We start from the raw sequence: 15,269 nt of genomic DNA, 5'->3' as shown, positions 1-15,269 counted from the left end.
CTGCAAAGAGCCACTCAGTGCACCGGGTTTCTTCTACACCAGTAGCAGGACACCCAAACTTATATAGAGCTTGTTCCCAGGGCGCCTTAGCTCCATTCATAGTCTCTCTTGAGTTCCCCATATGTCCTTTCCAGCAAGAAAAAAAGAAAATACGCCGGCATATTACGGATTAAAAAATGGTGCTTAATCTGAACACAAACAGGAAATTTTAGGCGAGTTAGAACACAGATATTGAGTAACAGTGACTCCTGGTGGGCCATAATCATCTTTGTAATTTTTCTTTATTGCTGTTTAGTTTGGTTTACTTTATTGTCATTGCACCTTGTACAACGAAATTAAATACCATCTTCAGTGTATATTAGGACTATGAAAATAAACACACATCCTTCACATGATATTGCATTAATATTGCACTATACAGTAGAATTCAATAGAGTTACTGCCCTGGGATAGAAGCTGTTTTTCAGCCTATTTCTCCTTGTTTTTATTATTCTGTACCGTCTGCCAGATGGTTATAGTTCAAAAAGTGTTTCTGCTATTGTTAATCTAGTTGTTGGTTTCTCTGTGGTATTTGCTGTCAGAAGGGGACATAAATTGCCCAGAGACTCCCTAGATTAAAGCAGTTTATAAATTCCAGTGTAAAACTGTAAAATAAAAAACAGAAATAAGTTTGAGATTATTTGAGTGCAAGGCAACTCAATCTAAGCCCCAGCAAGCAATGAAATTATATCTCATCTCATCTCATATCATATCATAGAGCTGTCCAGTCTGGTATAAATCAACACATACTAGGAAAGTAGATGTTGCTCTAAATGAAACTAGCAGAATTATTACCAGAAGTGTTAAACCTACCCCTCTAGATAAAATCTATCACCTAGCTTTTGTCCTGCCAAAAGCAGCAGCATACAGAGAGAGGCTCAACATCATCTATATCTAGACAACACCCACTCTGTGGCTTACAACAGCTCAGCAGAGACTACAATCTAGGAAAAGCTTTGAAGAGTTTGAAAGCAAAGAGGATCTCTGGAAAGCTACACAAAACCAACACCGGATGGAATCAATTTCTGACGAAAGCTGGGATGTATGGAAGTAATCGTTGAATAGACTGCACACAGGTACAATAAGCTCCAGAGACACTCTGAACAAATAGGGCTATCTGGTGGCTTTTGCAATTGTGGGGACATGCAGACCACAACACATATGCATATTTGACATTTGTGTTCCGGTCAGTGTACGTTTGAGGACCTCATAGCAGTATGACAGAACACAATTAATGTTGCAAGTTTCTGGGCAAGATTTGTTTAATTTGTGTATATTTTAATCTTGTATTTTATATTTTAAATTTTTATGTCATATAGTATGCTTAAGGCTTAAAGGGTCCTTGTTGCTCTCTGAACCAGCTTCTTTTCTCGCAGACGTTTCATTACCCAAAGTAGGTAACATCGTCAGTGTTTGATGCTGATAGTGATGTTACCTAGTTTGGGTAATGAAATGTCTGCGAGAAAACAAGCTAGCTCAGAGAGCAACTAGAATCCCTCTTGTCAACCCTGAGCTACAAATATTCTCCTTTATTAATGGTATACCTTATTTTAATTGTGATGCTTCTGACATGAATAAGCAAACAATAGCATAGCATAGCATAACATAGCATAGCATAGCATCATAATTCGTATCAATCATAGTGTTTTAAGTTGAATGCATTTTTTTTAAAAAAAAACTTGGGCTGTTTAATTCTGTCTTTTAGTTTTGAGCTGTTTCTTTTAATCTGTTTTTCCCTCCTTCTTGAAAAAATCGCCAGCCTTTATCCTTCTCAGTTAGGCATCTTGTATGAGATTCCATAAAGCCAATTCCAGAAAAGGAAATTGTCTTTCAAATACAAGAAAGACTTTTTGTGCCACCTTACATTGAATGCATTATGTGTTCTCTTCAAGGTGCCCTTAGAGATTCTCTGTTGTTTACAGTGTTAAACTTTACATGACTTTTCACAGCTCCTTTGAAGATTGGAAGTGAATACCTTTGCAAAAAAAAAAAAAAAAACATCGTTCTTTAAGGTGATAGAAAAACAACTTCCTTTTCTGGAACAGGTTTTATGAAACTTCGTAAGAGAGGCCCAATTAAAAGACAGCTTGGTCTAGTGATTAAGGCACCAGGCTAGAAACTGAGAGATTGTGAGTTCTAGTCCTGGCCTAAGCATGAAAGCCGGCTGGGTGATTGATTTGAGTTCAGGGATGAGGCAATGATAATCCACTTCTGAAAAACCTTGCCAAGAAGCTGCAAGAACCAGACACAGTTGAACAGAGGAAAAGAAACTTAATTATGCTTTAGAGCAGCCGTTTCTCAACTTCTTGAAAGTTCACGTGGGTTGAGAAATGCTGCTTAAAAAAATACTACCACAGTTTCAGGAAACCATGAGTGAAGTCAGAGGATGGCCACACATCTGCAAAGAGAGGTACCTCCCAAGTGGTTTCGGCCACAAAAAAACCTTACCCTACCAGTTCTGAAATCCAGATGCATTGTCTGCCCTTTTTCCCCCCTTTCAGCCCAAGTGCTCCTAGGTCCTAGAGCAGGGGTCTCCAACCTTGGCAACTTGAAGATTTGTGGACTTCAACTCCCAGAGTTCCTCAGCCAACCTTGACCACTCTAAGACTTGTGGACTTCAACTCCCAGAATTCCTCAGTCAGCTTTGCTGGCTGAGGAATTCTAGGAGTTGAAGTCCACTAGTCTTAAAGTGGCCAAGGTTGGTGAGACCCCTGTCTTAGAGCAATGCCAGCCCAGTCCAGACTTCTAGATGAGGAATGGTTTTGCACAGCTGGCTAGGAAGCCAATCTATCTTGCTCTTATAACAGTGGTCCCCAAACTTTCTGATTTGTCGGATGGGAGGGGGATTGTGGGGGAGAGGGGATGGTCCCATGTTCCATTCCAGCTTCCACAGCCCAGTTCCAAATGTACCACAACCCAGTAGTGGGCTGTGCCCCTGGGGTCAGGGACCTCTTCTTTATAGAATAGCAATAGCACTTAGACTTATATACCACTCTGTATATACCACTCTGTAGTTCTTTACAGGGATGCAGTGACTCGGTGGATAAGACACTGAGCTTGTTCATCAGAAAGGTCAGCAGTTGGGTGGTTCGAATCCCTAGCGCTGTGTAACAGAGTGAGCTCCCATTACTTGTCCCAGCTTCTGCCAACCTAGCAGTTTGAAAGCATGTAAAAAATGCAAATAGAAAAATAGTGACCACTTTGGTGGGAAGGTAACAGCGTTCCATGCGCCTTCAGCGTTTAATCATGCCGGCCACATGGCCACAGAGACGTCTTCAGACAGCGCTGGCTCTTCGGCTTTGTAACAGAGATGAGCACCACCCCCTAGAGCTGGGAATGACTAGCACATATGTGTGAGGGGAACCTTACGTTTTTAGTTCTTTGCAGCATTCTCTGAGAGGTTTACAATATGTCAGCCTATTGTCCCCAACAATCTGGGTCCTCATTTTACCGACTTTGGAAGGATGGAAGGAAGGCTGAGCCGGTCAGGATCAAACTCCTGGCTGTGGAATGCAGAGTTTGCCTGCAATGCTGACAAACCAGTATTGGTTCTAACCAACTGCACCACGCCTGTGAAGTAATCCAGAGAGGAAGCACAAACCCCAATACTAACACTAACTTTCTTGTAAAGTTACAGCAACAGAAAATTGCAAGTCGGAAAGCACTTCCACCACCCACTCCCCTGCCTTTACCTTCCAAAGAGCTAGGGAGGGTCCTGTTTGAGAGGCTTCCCATGGCTTAAGGTAACTTTTGCATGATGCTTTTTGTCATCTAAACTATGACTCTTTCCGTACTCTCCCAAGGCCATTCTCACAGGCCACCTAAAGAACCTGAAGACTAATTTGACTCCAGATCTTTTGAGTCCAAACCCTTTCTCTGGCTTTTCCCAATGCCTCAAACCATAGCTTAACTGTCTACCCTGCATTTATGCAACAAACCAAATTGCCCCCCACCCCCCCCCAAAAAAACAAACCCCTGTTTAAAACACCCAACTCAGTTAGCTGTGCAAGCCACGATGCCGAGCTTCTCCTCAATCTGGTTTAAAAGTGCTGAAAAGTTAGCCATTTGGAATTTCCCCCATGCGACTTTGACTTCACCAAGAGTTATTTTTAAAGCTGTGGATCGGCCTCCCTTTGGGTGTTTTTTTTTTTTTTTAAATAATCTGCAGCCGTCATTCAGTGAAGCAACAGATGAAACTCCGCTAGCTCTGATAAAAGTCATAGGGAGAAGAAAAAAACAAAACAAAAAAAACCAAAACCATCTTCAGCGACTGCCAAGAGTTTCAGCTGCTGTTAAAGGCACAGGGAAAGGAAAAGCAAAAGAGAAGTACACGAGCAGTTGGAAGCCAGCTCTGGATTGAAAGGCAAACCGCTTTGTGAAATCCTGGAGTTTTTAAAGGGGCTTTTTTCTGAATTTCTGCATCTGCTGGTAAAAATGGCCCGCAGGGGTAGGTGGATCGGCAGAAAGAGAGCAGACACTGGGTATGTATTTGAAGGCTGGGAAACGGGTAAGAACTTCCAGGGCTCGCTGATTGGGCTATAGTGTTATATTTCTCCCCCCCCACCACCACCCCTGCAGATCATTCTGTGATATTAATAGAATTGAATAGCACAGCGTTGCCAGTTATGGGGATTCTCATCATCGTCCGGATTCATTAACCGTCAACAATTAGGATCAGCAGCTGCAGCGGCTCATGTTGACCTTTAGATCATCTCTAACAGTGAAGTGTTTTTTCTTTGGAAAGTTGTCAGAACAGGTTAATCTGGGGGTAGGTGACGTATTTCTGGAATCAGCAGCTGGGTGGGTGTCAGGTTTAGGATACGCAGTTTGTCCTCGAGCTACGACAACCACGGAGCCCAAAAGTTAGGTCATGAATCAAGACATTGGCTGAGCGAACTTTGCTCCGTTTTACGACTTCTCTTGCCGCGGTGCTTAAGCGAATCAGCGCAGTTGTTTAAGTCAGTAACATGGTTGTTCAAAGAGTCTGGATTCCTCCCCTCCCCCACTTGCACAGATTTGGCTTGTCGGAAGGTCTCAAAAGCAGATTGCGTGACCCTGGCACATAAATATGAACCGCTTGCCAAGTTCGATCAAGAGAGCGTGGGGAAGCAGTGACGGCCGGGTGAAAAACGATTGTAAGTCGCTTTTTCGCCCCCCCGCCCAGTGCTGTTGTAACCTGGAATGGTCACAAAACGAACTGTTGTAAGTCAAGAACTCCCTGTGATTGAATTTTGGATTGCCCTGTGCCACTTCCTGAACTAGCAGGGCGGGGTTTTCTCCTCCTCCCAATGAACCTCCTGCCCCCGGAGCTCTCAAATTGGCCCAGTTGCAAGGAAATAGAGGTGTTTTTTTTAAAAAAAAATATAGCATATATATATATATATATATTCAAATCCTAGCTGTCTTAGTTGTCAAAACTGGTGTCACAAACCTTTTCCTTCCCCTTTTGAGTTCCTTCTTCTCGTGGTGAGGATCATAGTTTCTTGCTGGTGTGTGGTGCCTTTTTTTTATTTTTATTTTTTAGCTGAGGTCATTCTTGGAGTTTCCAACTCTGGTCAATTCTTGGTTATTGTTACATTTCGGTCTTTTCGCAAGCGACTCTTGCTGCCCACCCTTCCTGAGCCGTGGACCAGAACAAAAATAATAAAAATAAGCAAGGAATTTTTGCAAACGACTTTCCCCCTAGCCCCTTCTCTTAGCAGGGGAGTGGGGTCCAGCAGAATGGTCTGTACGGAGAGGACATTCATATACCCAGAAACCATGCGGGTGCTGTATTGAAAGAAGTCCAGCAAAAAAGAAAGACTAGTGGTGGGGACAGGATAGTAGTATTCCAGTATTTGAGGGGCTGGCATAAAGAAGAGTTGGAGTATCCCAGGGTCGTGTAATCCTCTTTTGCGACCTGCTGACAAGCAAAATCAACAGGGAAGTGAGATTCCCTTAACAACTGGATTACTTATTTTACCGCTGTAGTGATTCGCTTAAAACAACTGCGGCAAGAAAGATCATAAAATGGGACAAAACTCAACACATAATCTCACTTAGCCACATAAATTGTGGTCGTTAAGTCGAAGACTAACCTGTACATGTCTGTTTTTCCTGTGACTGTGTTAAATTTATACTTACTGACAGAGGAAGAAAGGTGCGTTTATTTAAAGGTGATTTAAAGGTGTGTTATTGTGTTAAATAAAAATTCAGCACCAAAATAGTTTGGCTCTGTCTGCGAAGGCTCCTGGATGGGGACTGAAAGGCAAAAGCAGATGCTGTACGTTCCATCCCATATTTGGGTAGAGCAGGTTGCCCTGGTTGAAAAGAAAACAAACCACTTTTTCCTGTGAATGTTTATCCTTTAGGACATAGAAGTGGCCCCACTGCAGAAGCAGTTCCAGGGAGATGCTGCCATCTTCATCACTCGAGATGAAAGTTCTTCTGAGCTTATTTTGCATTTCTGCCCTTCTTTCTTCCGGTAAGAAACCTCTGGTAATTCCTCAGCAGGTGGGGAAACGTCTCTGACAGATTATGAAAGCAGGCCTAAGCAGATAGCAATAGCACTTAGACTTATATACCACTTCATAGTGCTTTAAAGCCCTCTCTAAGCGGTTTATAGAGTCAGTGTATGGCCTCCAATAAATCCTCATTTTACCCACCACAGAAGGACGGAAGGCTGAGTCAACCTTGAACCGGTCACGATCGAACTGCTGGCAGTCGGCAGAATTAGCCAGCAATACTGCAATCTAACCACTGCGCCACCACGGTTCTTATAATAGCAATAGCACTTAGGCTTATATACCACTTTATAATTCTTTACAGCGGTTTACAGAGCCAGCCTCTTGCCCCCCAACAATCTGGGTCCTCATTTTACCCACCTCGGAAGGGTGGAAGGCTGAGTCAACCTGGAGCCTGGTGGGATTTGAACTGTCAAACTGCAGGCAGCCGGCAGGCAGCAGAAGTAGCCTGCAGTACTGCACTCTAACCACTGTGCCACCGAGGCTCATCTTCTAGTTCAAATCTTCTTTTTACGTCATGAAAAACCTTTCCAAGATATGCCTGCTCTAACTTGACGCTTTCCAGAATTTCCCAGGTAGCGTAGCTCATACCTGTACTTGCGTAGACAGCACAGAAGAAACATGAGTTATGCCCCAGGGAATGGGAGAAGGTTAGGAGAGAGGCTCACCCCATGAGTCACTGGGGAAATAAGAGGGAGGAAATGGAAAACCCAGGCGGATTTGCAAGATTCCAGGACAGGAAATCCTTGATTTAATGCCCACAATCAAGCTCAAAATTTCTGTTGCTAAGCATTAGGTGATTAGGTTCATTAGACACTCTGGTCACTAATACAAATTGGTAGTAGTGACGGTAGTGGCTAGTGGACCTAACAAAAGATATTTTGGGGAAGGGAAGGTGGGATTGTTTATTTATTTAATTTATTTATTTTGTTTGTCAAGCATGTATGAGAAAACAAGTATGAACATATACACATATAAGTATAAACAGTGTAAGTATATTCATAATAATTGAGTATGAATAAATGGGAACAGTGGGATAGGGACGGTAGGCACACTGGTGCGCTTATGCATGCACCCTTACAGACCTCTGAGGAATGGAGTGAGGTCTACGGTGGACAGTTTACGGTTAAAGTTTTGGGGGTTTGAGGATGTAACAACAGAGTCAGGTAGTGAGTTCCAGGCGTTGACCGCTCTGTTGCTGAAGTCCTATTTTCTGCAATCGAGTTTGGAGCGGTTTACTTTGAGTTTGTACCTATGGTATTGTTTGCCCGTGTATTATTGCGGTTCAAGCTGAAGTAGTCATTGACAGGTAGCCATGGATACATGGCTGAAATATCTGTCCTGCAAGTTGATGGGTCATTTCACTTTTTCAGGTGCCCCCCAGGAGTGTGAAGTATGTATGGCCACGGGATATAGTTGTAAAAGTGAAAAAGAGAAGTGTGAAATGGAAGAGGACATCTGTTTCATTGAACTGACAGAGACCTCCAAAGGTGAGTGAAAGGTCGATCAGTAGACAAGCAGACCTCTTGATCTTCTCTCCCTACAATAGTTTATTTTTGTCCTTGGAAATACAGGAAGTCCTTGACTTACGACCAGCGTGTCTGTAGCTAAGCAAGGTGATTTGTTAAGTGAATCGCTCCTGATTTGCCAACCTTTTGGCCACAATTGGCAATGTCTGCAGTTATTAAATGAATCACACAGTCATTAAGTGAATCCAGCTTCCTCCATTGATTTTGCCTGTTGGAAAGCCAGCTGGGAAGATCACTAATGATGACCACATGACCCCCCCCCCGGATTCTGTAAATGTCATAAACACATGCCAGTTGCTAAGCAACAAATTTTGATCATATGACTGGTGGGGAAAGCTGTGAGGGTTATAAGGTCAAAGACTGGTTGTAAGTCACTTTTTACAGTGCCACTGTAACTTTGAATGGTTGTAAGTCAAGGAATACCTCTACCCTCCAGGCCAGTTGGTGAGTGGGATTAGATTAAAGAGTTGAACCGAAACTAGCAGATTAAGCTCTGTTCCTTTCCTGACCATGGTGTTCACTGGCTGACTTTGGGCCAGTCCTTATTGCAGTCCAACCTGCCACCCATGTTTGCTATGGATTAAGATGATGCCTCCTTCGGTTATAAGAACAAAAATGGAATATTAAGATTAAGATAAACTTTATTGTCAATTTTTTTTTTACGGGGAGCACACCGGCAGACATTAAAAATGAAATTCGGTTGCCTACTCTCAAAAGAAAGTATGTATCTGTGTGTATCCATACATATATATAACACACATATACACATGCTATATGCATACATACCATGTTTTTCCAAAAATAATACCTAATCCTAGCATAATTTTTCCAGATACTGGTAATATAAGCCCTACCCCCCCAAAAAATAAGCCCCAGTTAAGCTCGTCAGCCACACAGATGCATTTAGTATCGTATTTCCCCGAAAATAAGACCTAACTGGAAAATAAGCCCTAATGCCTCTTTTGGAACAAAAATTAATATAAGACCCAGTCTTATTTTCAGGGACACATGGTATATATACCTACCTACACACACACACACACATACCTATCTCTATCATCTATCATCAATACAAAAATTTCAATAAATACATTGGAAACCTTTTTGCTGGAACCCTCTTTTTTCTCTGCATTGAGATAGCTACATCTTTTCTATAATGCGTTTTATTGATTTGAGCACTGCCCATCAGAATTGTAGCCATTGGGTAAAGGTAAAGATTTCCCCTGCCCATAATCATGTCCATCTTTAAGGGGCAGTGTTCATCTCCACTTCCTAGCCGAGTGAGCCACTGTTGTCCGAAGACACTTCTACGGTTATGTGGCTTGCATGACTATATGCCAAAAGCACAGGGAAGGGCATTGCCCGCCGAAGTGGTACCTATTTATCTGCTCACATTTGCATGCTTTTGAACTACTAGGTGGGCAGGAGCTGGGACAAGAATGGGAGCTCACCCCATCATATGGCACTCGGGTCTCAAACCCCGGGTGTCCGTTGTCCAGCTGAAAAGCACAGCAATTTTAACCACTGAGGGATTTAGAAATCAAATATTAACAGTAATAACAAACATGCTTCTTTATGACTGCAAATTAATAAAGGATGATCCAAACATGGAAAGTTGCCTTCATCTTGCTGGCTTACCTAGAGGTAACCCTCCAAGGTATTAGGCTTGGAGATGTCAACCGTTGAGCTGGGTGCTTCTTGAGGCTAAGGATCCTATTACAGTTTTGAGATCCTTAGTCACAGAAGGAGTCCCATATAAAAGCTCTGTGCACTACTAGGCTAGGTGAAGGCCTAAACATCACCAACTATGAAATCTTCTCTCTTGGCAGGAGGAAAAAACATGTCGATTATAGGAAAGGGCTGCTATTTCTCAGAAAACTGCACCTCTGCATCTGTTTTGGTGACCTTTGGACAAGGAGAATTCCTCCGGAAAAGCATCCTGTGTTGCTCAGGAGAAGACTGCAGAGAAGATTCTCTTCCATGTAGGTCTCTTCTTCTTTGCCTCTGCCAGTGACCATCATCCAACCATGTCAGAAATAATTGGCCCTCCAAACTTTGATTGATGAACCTGCAGAATCACCTCAAAAGAATTGGGAGTTGCCATACCCTCCAAGAACTTCAAGTAACAGGAATTCTCTACTAGAGGCCCTGTTGAGTATTGTAATTCAGAATGATGGAGAGCAGAGGTGTCCAACTTTGTCAACTTTAAGACCTGTGGACTTCAACTCCCAGAATTCCCCAGCGTTTCTCTATCTGCGAAATTGAAGTCCACTGGTCTTAAACTTGCTAAGGTTGGTCATTCCTGATCTGGAGGACTATGGTTTCCTATCTTTCCTTGAATTGCAAGTTAGATGTTTCTGAGGGCGGGGGGCGGGTTCCCCTTTGCAAGATGGGTAAACAACTTTATCTGGAGGGCTTGTAGGATTCTTTAAAGACTGCATCAATAGTGTTGGGAATGTTTATTTATTAATTTATGTATTAGATTTTTAAACAATACTTAAAGTAAGTCAAGACAATGAACATATCTAGTATCCTATTTCTCCCAACACAATAACCCTGTGAGGTGGGCTGGACTGTGGCGGGCATGCTGCGAAGGTCGTAAGAATGAGGACCGGTTGTAAGTCACTTATTTTCAGTGCCATTGTAGCTTGGAACAGTCACTAAACGAATAATTGTAACTTAACGACTGTTCGTAAAAAAATGCAGGAGTAGATTTGAGAGCAACTATGGATGACAAATGCCTGAAACTAATGGAACCAATGATCACAAGAGGGTTGTTCGTTTTTGAACTCAAATGTTGTGATTTAATTAATTGGGCTCTCTTTTTTTTTCCAGGGCCACCAATAAATATGACAGCCAATGGGAAATACTGCCCAGCCTGCTATTCTGAATCTGAGCCATGTCCTGTGAAGACAGTCGAGTGTACTGGATTTGAAAATTACTGCCTGGATTTGGCTGAGCATAAATATCTAGGTAATTCTGAGGTTATATTATGAATATGTTCACACGTCACCTTAAAACATGTTGACTGTGTTTATACAACCTACTTTGCCCAATAAATTACAAATATGTTAACCTGAGTTCATTTAACCTTGGATATGTTTCTCTGTGGGTGTATATGGGTTAGGTGGAATCCTCGCCCATACAATGGCAGGAACTGGATATATATAGTCTAATGAAGAGAAAGATTAGGGGTGACATCAGTGGTGGGATTCAATTTTTTTTTACTACTGGTTCTGTGGGCATGGCTTGGTGGGCGTGGCAGGGGAAGGTTACTGCAAAATCCCCATTCCCTTCTCACCCCACTAACCTGCTTTCCAGCTCCGTTCTCCTGTGCAGGGCAACCAAAGGAGACCCAGCCGATCAGCTGGGACTTGGGAAGCAGAGAATAGTTGGGTCAGTCAGAGGTGGTATTTACCAGTTCTCTCCGGTTCTCAAAATTTCAGCTACTGGTTCTCCAGAACTGGTCAGGACCTGAGGAATACCACCTCTGGATGACATGATAGCAGTCTTCCAATCTTTGCATGGCGGTCACAGAAAGGAGGTGGGTGGGGGTCAACCTATTTTCCAAAGCACCTGAAAGCAGGACAAAGAAAGTAATGGATGGAAGTTTATTGAAGAGAGATCTATCCTAAAATTAAACAGAATTTTCCTGTCAGTCAAAACTATCAGGGGAACAGAACGTGTGTTCCAGAAGTGGTGGGTGCCCCATCACTGGAGGTTTTCAAGAAGAGACTGGACAGCCATTTGTCCAGAATCATAGAGCGTCTCCTCCTTAAGCAGAGAGTTGGATTACAAGACCTCCAGGCTTCCCACTCTATTCTTCTGTTGGCTGTATCAAACCATCATGTTGTTCTATGATGTGGTTTATATCCACATATTTTTGTGAATATAATACTGGAATTTTGTTAAACAAGTTGAAAGATTAGTGTGTTGTGGTTAGGCAACCACTAAGTGGATGAGTAGACTTCTTAGGTCATCCTCACCAGGCTTTGTGTGACTTTCCTTCTTGTTTGTCAGGTATAGAAAAGCTGAAAGGTTGCACAACGGAGTCCACCTGCAATACTTTACACTCTGGAAAAACGAACTTGTTTGATACAGATACTGTCAATTGCCGGCCAGCCAACCAGGTCTCTCAGCTGACAGGATGTCTCCTCTTCACTCTCGTTGCACACCTGCTGATGAAAGTCCTCTTCTGAAGAAGCAGCCATTAAAAGGTTCCTTGTTTCTCCTTCTCAGCAAGAAGAACGTAGAACATGGAAGTGGCATTTCACCGAGACAGATGTTTGAGTCTTCTCGCTCAGTTTGCTCATTACTGACCAGCACAGGGTCTCCGAGGAAATGCTGGGACTTGAATTTGAACCCTCTTTTTAACCAATGACGAACAGCTTGCTAAGTCATGAATATGAAGAAACAAAATTTCCCCTGGAAAAATACCTGTACTTAATAGACATGTGTGTGCGAGGTAGAGTGGCCATCCAGGGTGATCTTCCTCAATTTAGGATTTTTCCTCAGAGGATAGGGCTTCTGGAGACCTGCCATCCTTGCGCAGAAGAAGCTGCTGCTTTTCACAAATAAAATTTGGCCGTACCATTCTGATACTAACAAGTTGGAGAGGTGCATATCTCTCCTGGAAAGCCATCTTTGAAGATTTGCACAACTTAATGTTTAAAACCTGGGATCTGATACCAGGTTAGTGTATAGATCAGGGAGTCTGCAACCTTAAACGCTCAAAGAGCCATTTGGGCCCATTTCCCACAGAAAAGAAAACACCGGGAGCCAATAATTTAACAACCGGTGTGACTGGGTGGGCGTGGCCAATTCGACATCATTCACTCCCACCCAGTCACCTCCTGCTCTGGAATATGGAGCGAGTCTCCATCCTGTGCCATCACCCTTACCTTCTCAGGCCAGTGGTGGGATCAGCCAACAGGGAGCCGCAGCAGAGGGCCAAAAGAGCCGCATGTGGCTCCAGAGCCACAGGTTGCAGACCCCTGGTATAGAGTAATGGTGGTGTTCCCGTGACAGATCTAATCAGGTTCAGCTGACAATATGTTAGGCTTGGTTAGTTTTTAACTCTGGTTTCTGGAGGCATATGAAGTTTGATGTGATGTATGAAGCCGGGCTGGTTTCATTAATATTGCTCTATATTTTGTGCAATCATGCTGTTGCAAATATTGTGCAAATTGTATGGGTTTACAGTAATCACGTTAGGCTGTTCTGCCAAATGAGGGAGTGGTGTTAAACTTCTGTTTCAAATGGACCAAATGCTTGATTCGGTTCAAGGTGAAATCCCTCGTTTTCCTCCTTTCCTGCGTGATATTGGAGGGAAATGTTAGACACCCATTGAACTTACTCAAAGCTGTTTGAATCTCTGAGAGACCCCTCCAGACCTCCAAATAAAATAAAGTTTTAAACTTGATGAGCTCTTGCAAGAGTTTGATGGTCTCATGAGTGAACTGAACTCATGAAATATTGGGGAATTGGGATGAGGGGGCATTACACAAGACAGTGCCCAAGATAGGTTGCCAACCCTTGAGTGCGGCTAACTGTGCTGGAATAAAGGAAAATTCATTCCAGCCCTTTAAGATCAGTTTGATTTCATGCCTTAAAATATTGAAACCCTACCAGGTCCCTCAAAGGAAGCTCCGCCTTTTGACCATCTTCTACCATGACGTGATTCTTGGTGACTTCTGATCCGCTCCTTGTAAATCCTGCACTTGGTTCCTGTATCTCCTTTTCCTTCCTGGGGAGTCCTCCTTCATTTTTCATTGCCGTAGACAGACAGATGGACAGGCGGAGAAGATCTCCTCTAGATGAAGCAGACCTCATCTCTTCTAAGTGGTCCTCATTGCCAAGAAATCTCATCAATGACCACACTGGCTTGAAATTGTAAAAGATGGAGTCCTCATATCTAGAGGCTGCCCATTGACAAGCCACGATGACTATCAGTGACAGGCCATACAAATCCCATCTTTCCCTACTTGTTTATTTATTTTTATTTATTTATTTATTTGATTTGTCAATCGTTTACAACAGTGATCCCCAACCTTTTTTACGCCGTGGCCCGGTACCGGCATCAGCTGGGCGCCGTGGCCCGGTACCAGCATCAGCTGGGCGCCGCCATCTTTTTGATGAAAAAGTGCTTCCGGTGACCTCACGGAAGCACTTTTCATCAAGGATAATGCGCGCTCGCTGATGAGCTTTTCCGGGTAGAATTGGCTTTCTACCGGAAAAGCTCACGAAGCGCTGGCGCCGCCATCTTTTTGATGAAACGTGCTTCCGGTGAGCTTTCTACCCGAAAAGCTCACCGGAAGCACTGGCACCATCTTTTTTGATGAAAACGTGCTTCCGGTGAGCTTTCTACCCGAAAAGCTCACCGGAAGCACTTTTTCATCAAAAAAGATGGCGCCAGCAAGCCAGCGGCCCGGTAGGACTTGTTCCGCGGACCGGTAACGGTCTGCGGACCGGTGGTTGGGGACCCCTGGTTTACAAGATAATAGGTATAAGTATAAACAGGAGTAAGAATACAGGAAATAGGTACAAAGAAATGGGGACAAAAGGACAGGGATGGTAGGCACGATGGTGCACTTATGCAGGCCCCTTATAGACCTCTTAGGAATGGGATGAGGTCAATAGTGGATAGTTTGAAGTTAAAGTTTTGGGGGTTTGAGGATGTAACAACAGAGTCAGGTAGTGCATTCTAGGCATTGACCACTCTGTTGCTGAAGTCTTATGTCAAAGCAATTAGCAAAAATATATGCAGGCATAAAAATATACATCAGGTTCTTCCTCAGCCTTCCCATAATTGCCATGAACTTCCTCCTATGATGACCTATGCCTATTCTGATCTTCCAAGATCCTCCCACTCCAGTCCGTTATTTCAATGTCTTGTTGGACTTTATTTTCAGACAGTGAACGATTAATAAATGGAACGGTTTGCCTGCAGAAGTTGTGGGTGCTCCGGGGATTTCCGGTTTGTCGGCTTCGCGAGCGGCAGGGATTTCTGCGAGCTGCGCGATCCCTGCCGCGCTAGCCGTTTTGGGGCTCCGACCCAGCCGGGTGCGAGCTAGGCTGCCCTGCAGGGGCAGCTGAAGTAGGGGGATCCGGAGAAGGGTTTGGGGGTGCTGCAGACTCCTCCCTGGCCGGCAGAACTCCCTTTCCCAGGACGGTGCAGCGGCGGTCCGTAATGGCCGCC

At 43.6% G+C, this 15,269-nt stretch overlaps 1 protein-coding gene across 3 annotated transcripts; it reads left to right on the top strand.

Moving 5' to 3' along the window:
- Nucleotides 1-893: 893 nt before the first annotated feature.
- LOC113428441 (phospholipase A2 inhibitor and Ly6/PLAUR domain-containing protein-like) lies at nucleotides 894-13,489 on the top strand. 3 transcript variants are annotated; one of them, XM_026690993.2, is made up of 6 exons: nucleotides 894-1,115; nucleotides 6,390-6,502; nucleotides 7,916-8,032; nucleotides 9,901-10,053; nucleotides 10,907-11,044; nucleotides 12,092-13,489. In XM_026690993.2, the coding sequence occupies exons 2-6, from the start codon at nucleotides 6,430-6,432 to the stop codon at nucleotides 12,268-12,270; spliced, it is 660 nt and encodes a 219-aa protein (XP_026546778.1). In that variant the 5' UTR covers nucleotides 894-1,115; nucleotides 6,390-6,429; the 3' UTR covers nucleotides 12,271-13,489. The 3 variants fall into 3 exon arrangements, with proteins under 3 accessions (XP_026546778.1, XP_026546777.1, XP_026546779.1); XM_026690992.2 differs by lacking the exon at nucleotides 894-1,115 and adding an exon at nucleotides 4,118-4,520; XM_026690994.2 differs by lacking the exon at nucleotides 894-1,115 and adding an exon at nucleotides 4,666-4,807.
- Nucleotides 13,490-15,269: the final 1,780 nt, after the last annotated feature.

This window comes from Notechis scutatus, chromosome 8 (genome assembly GCF_049901735.1).
Source record: "Notechis scutatus isolate UNSWTSFEM ecotype Mainland chromosome 8, rNotScu1.2, whole genome shotgun sequence".
Taxonomy (NCBI): Eukaryota; Metazoa; Chordata; class Lepidosauria; order Squamata; family Elapidae; genus Notechis; species Notechis scutatus.
The sequence above is the reverse complement of the archived record's forward strand: the minus strand, read 5'-3'. Positions and strand labels throughout refer to the sequence as shown.

Coding starts and splice junctions, on each gene's coding strand:
- LOC113428441 (XM_026690993.2), top strand. CDS start 6,430: ATGCTGCCATCTTCATCACTCGAGATGAAAGTTCTTCTGAGCTTATTT. Junction 8,033..9,900: donor ACTGACAGAGACCTCCAAAG/GTGAGTGAAAGG, acceptor CTCTCTTGGCAG/GAGGAAAAAACATGTCGATT. Junction 11,045..12,091: donor GGCTGAGCATAAATATCTAG/GTAATTCTGAGG, acceptor CTTGTTTGTCAG/GTATAGAAAAGCTGAAAGGT.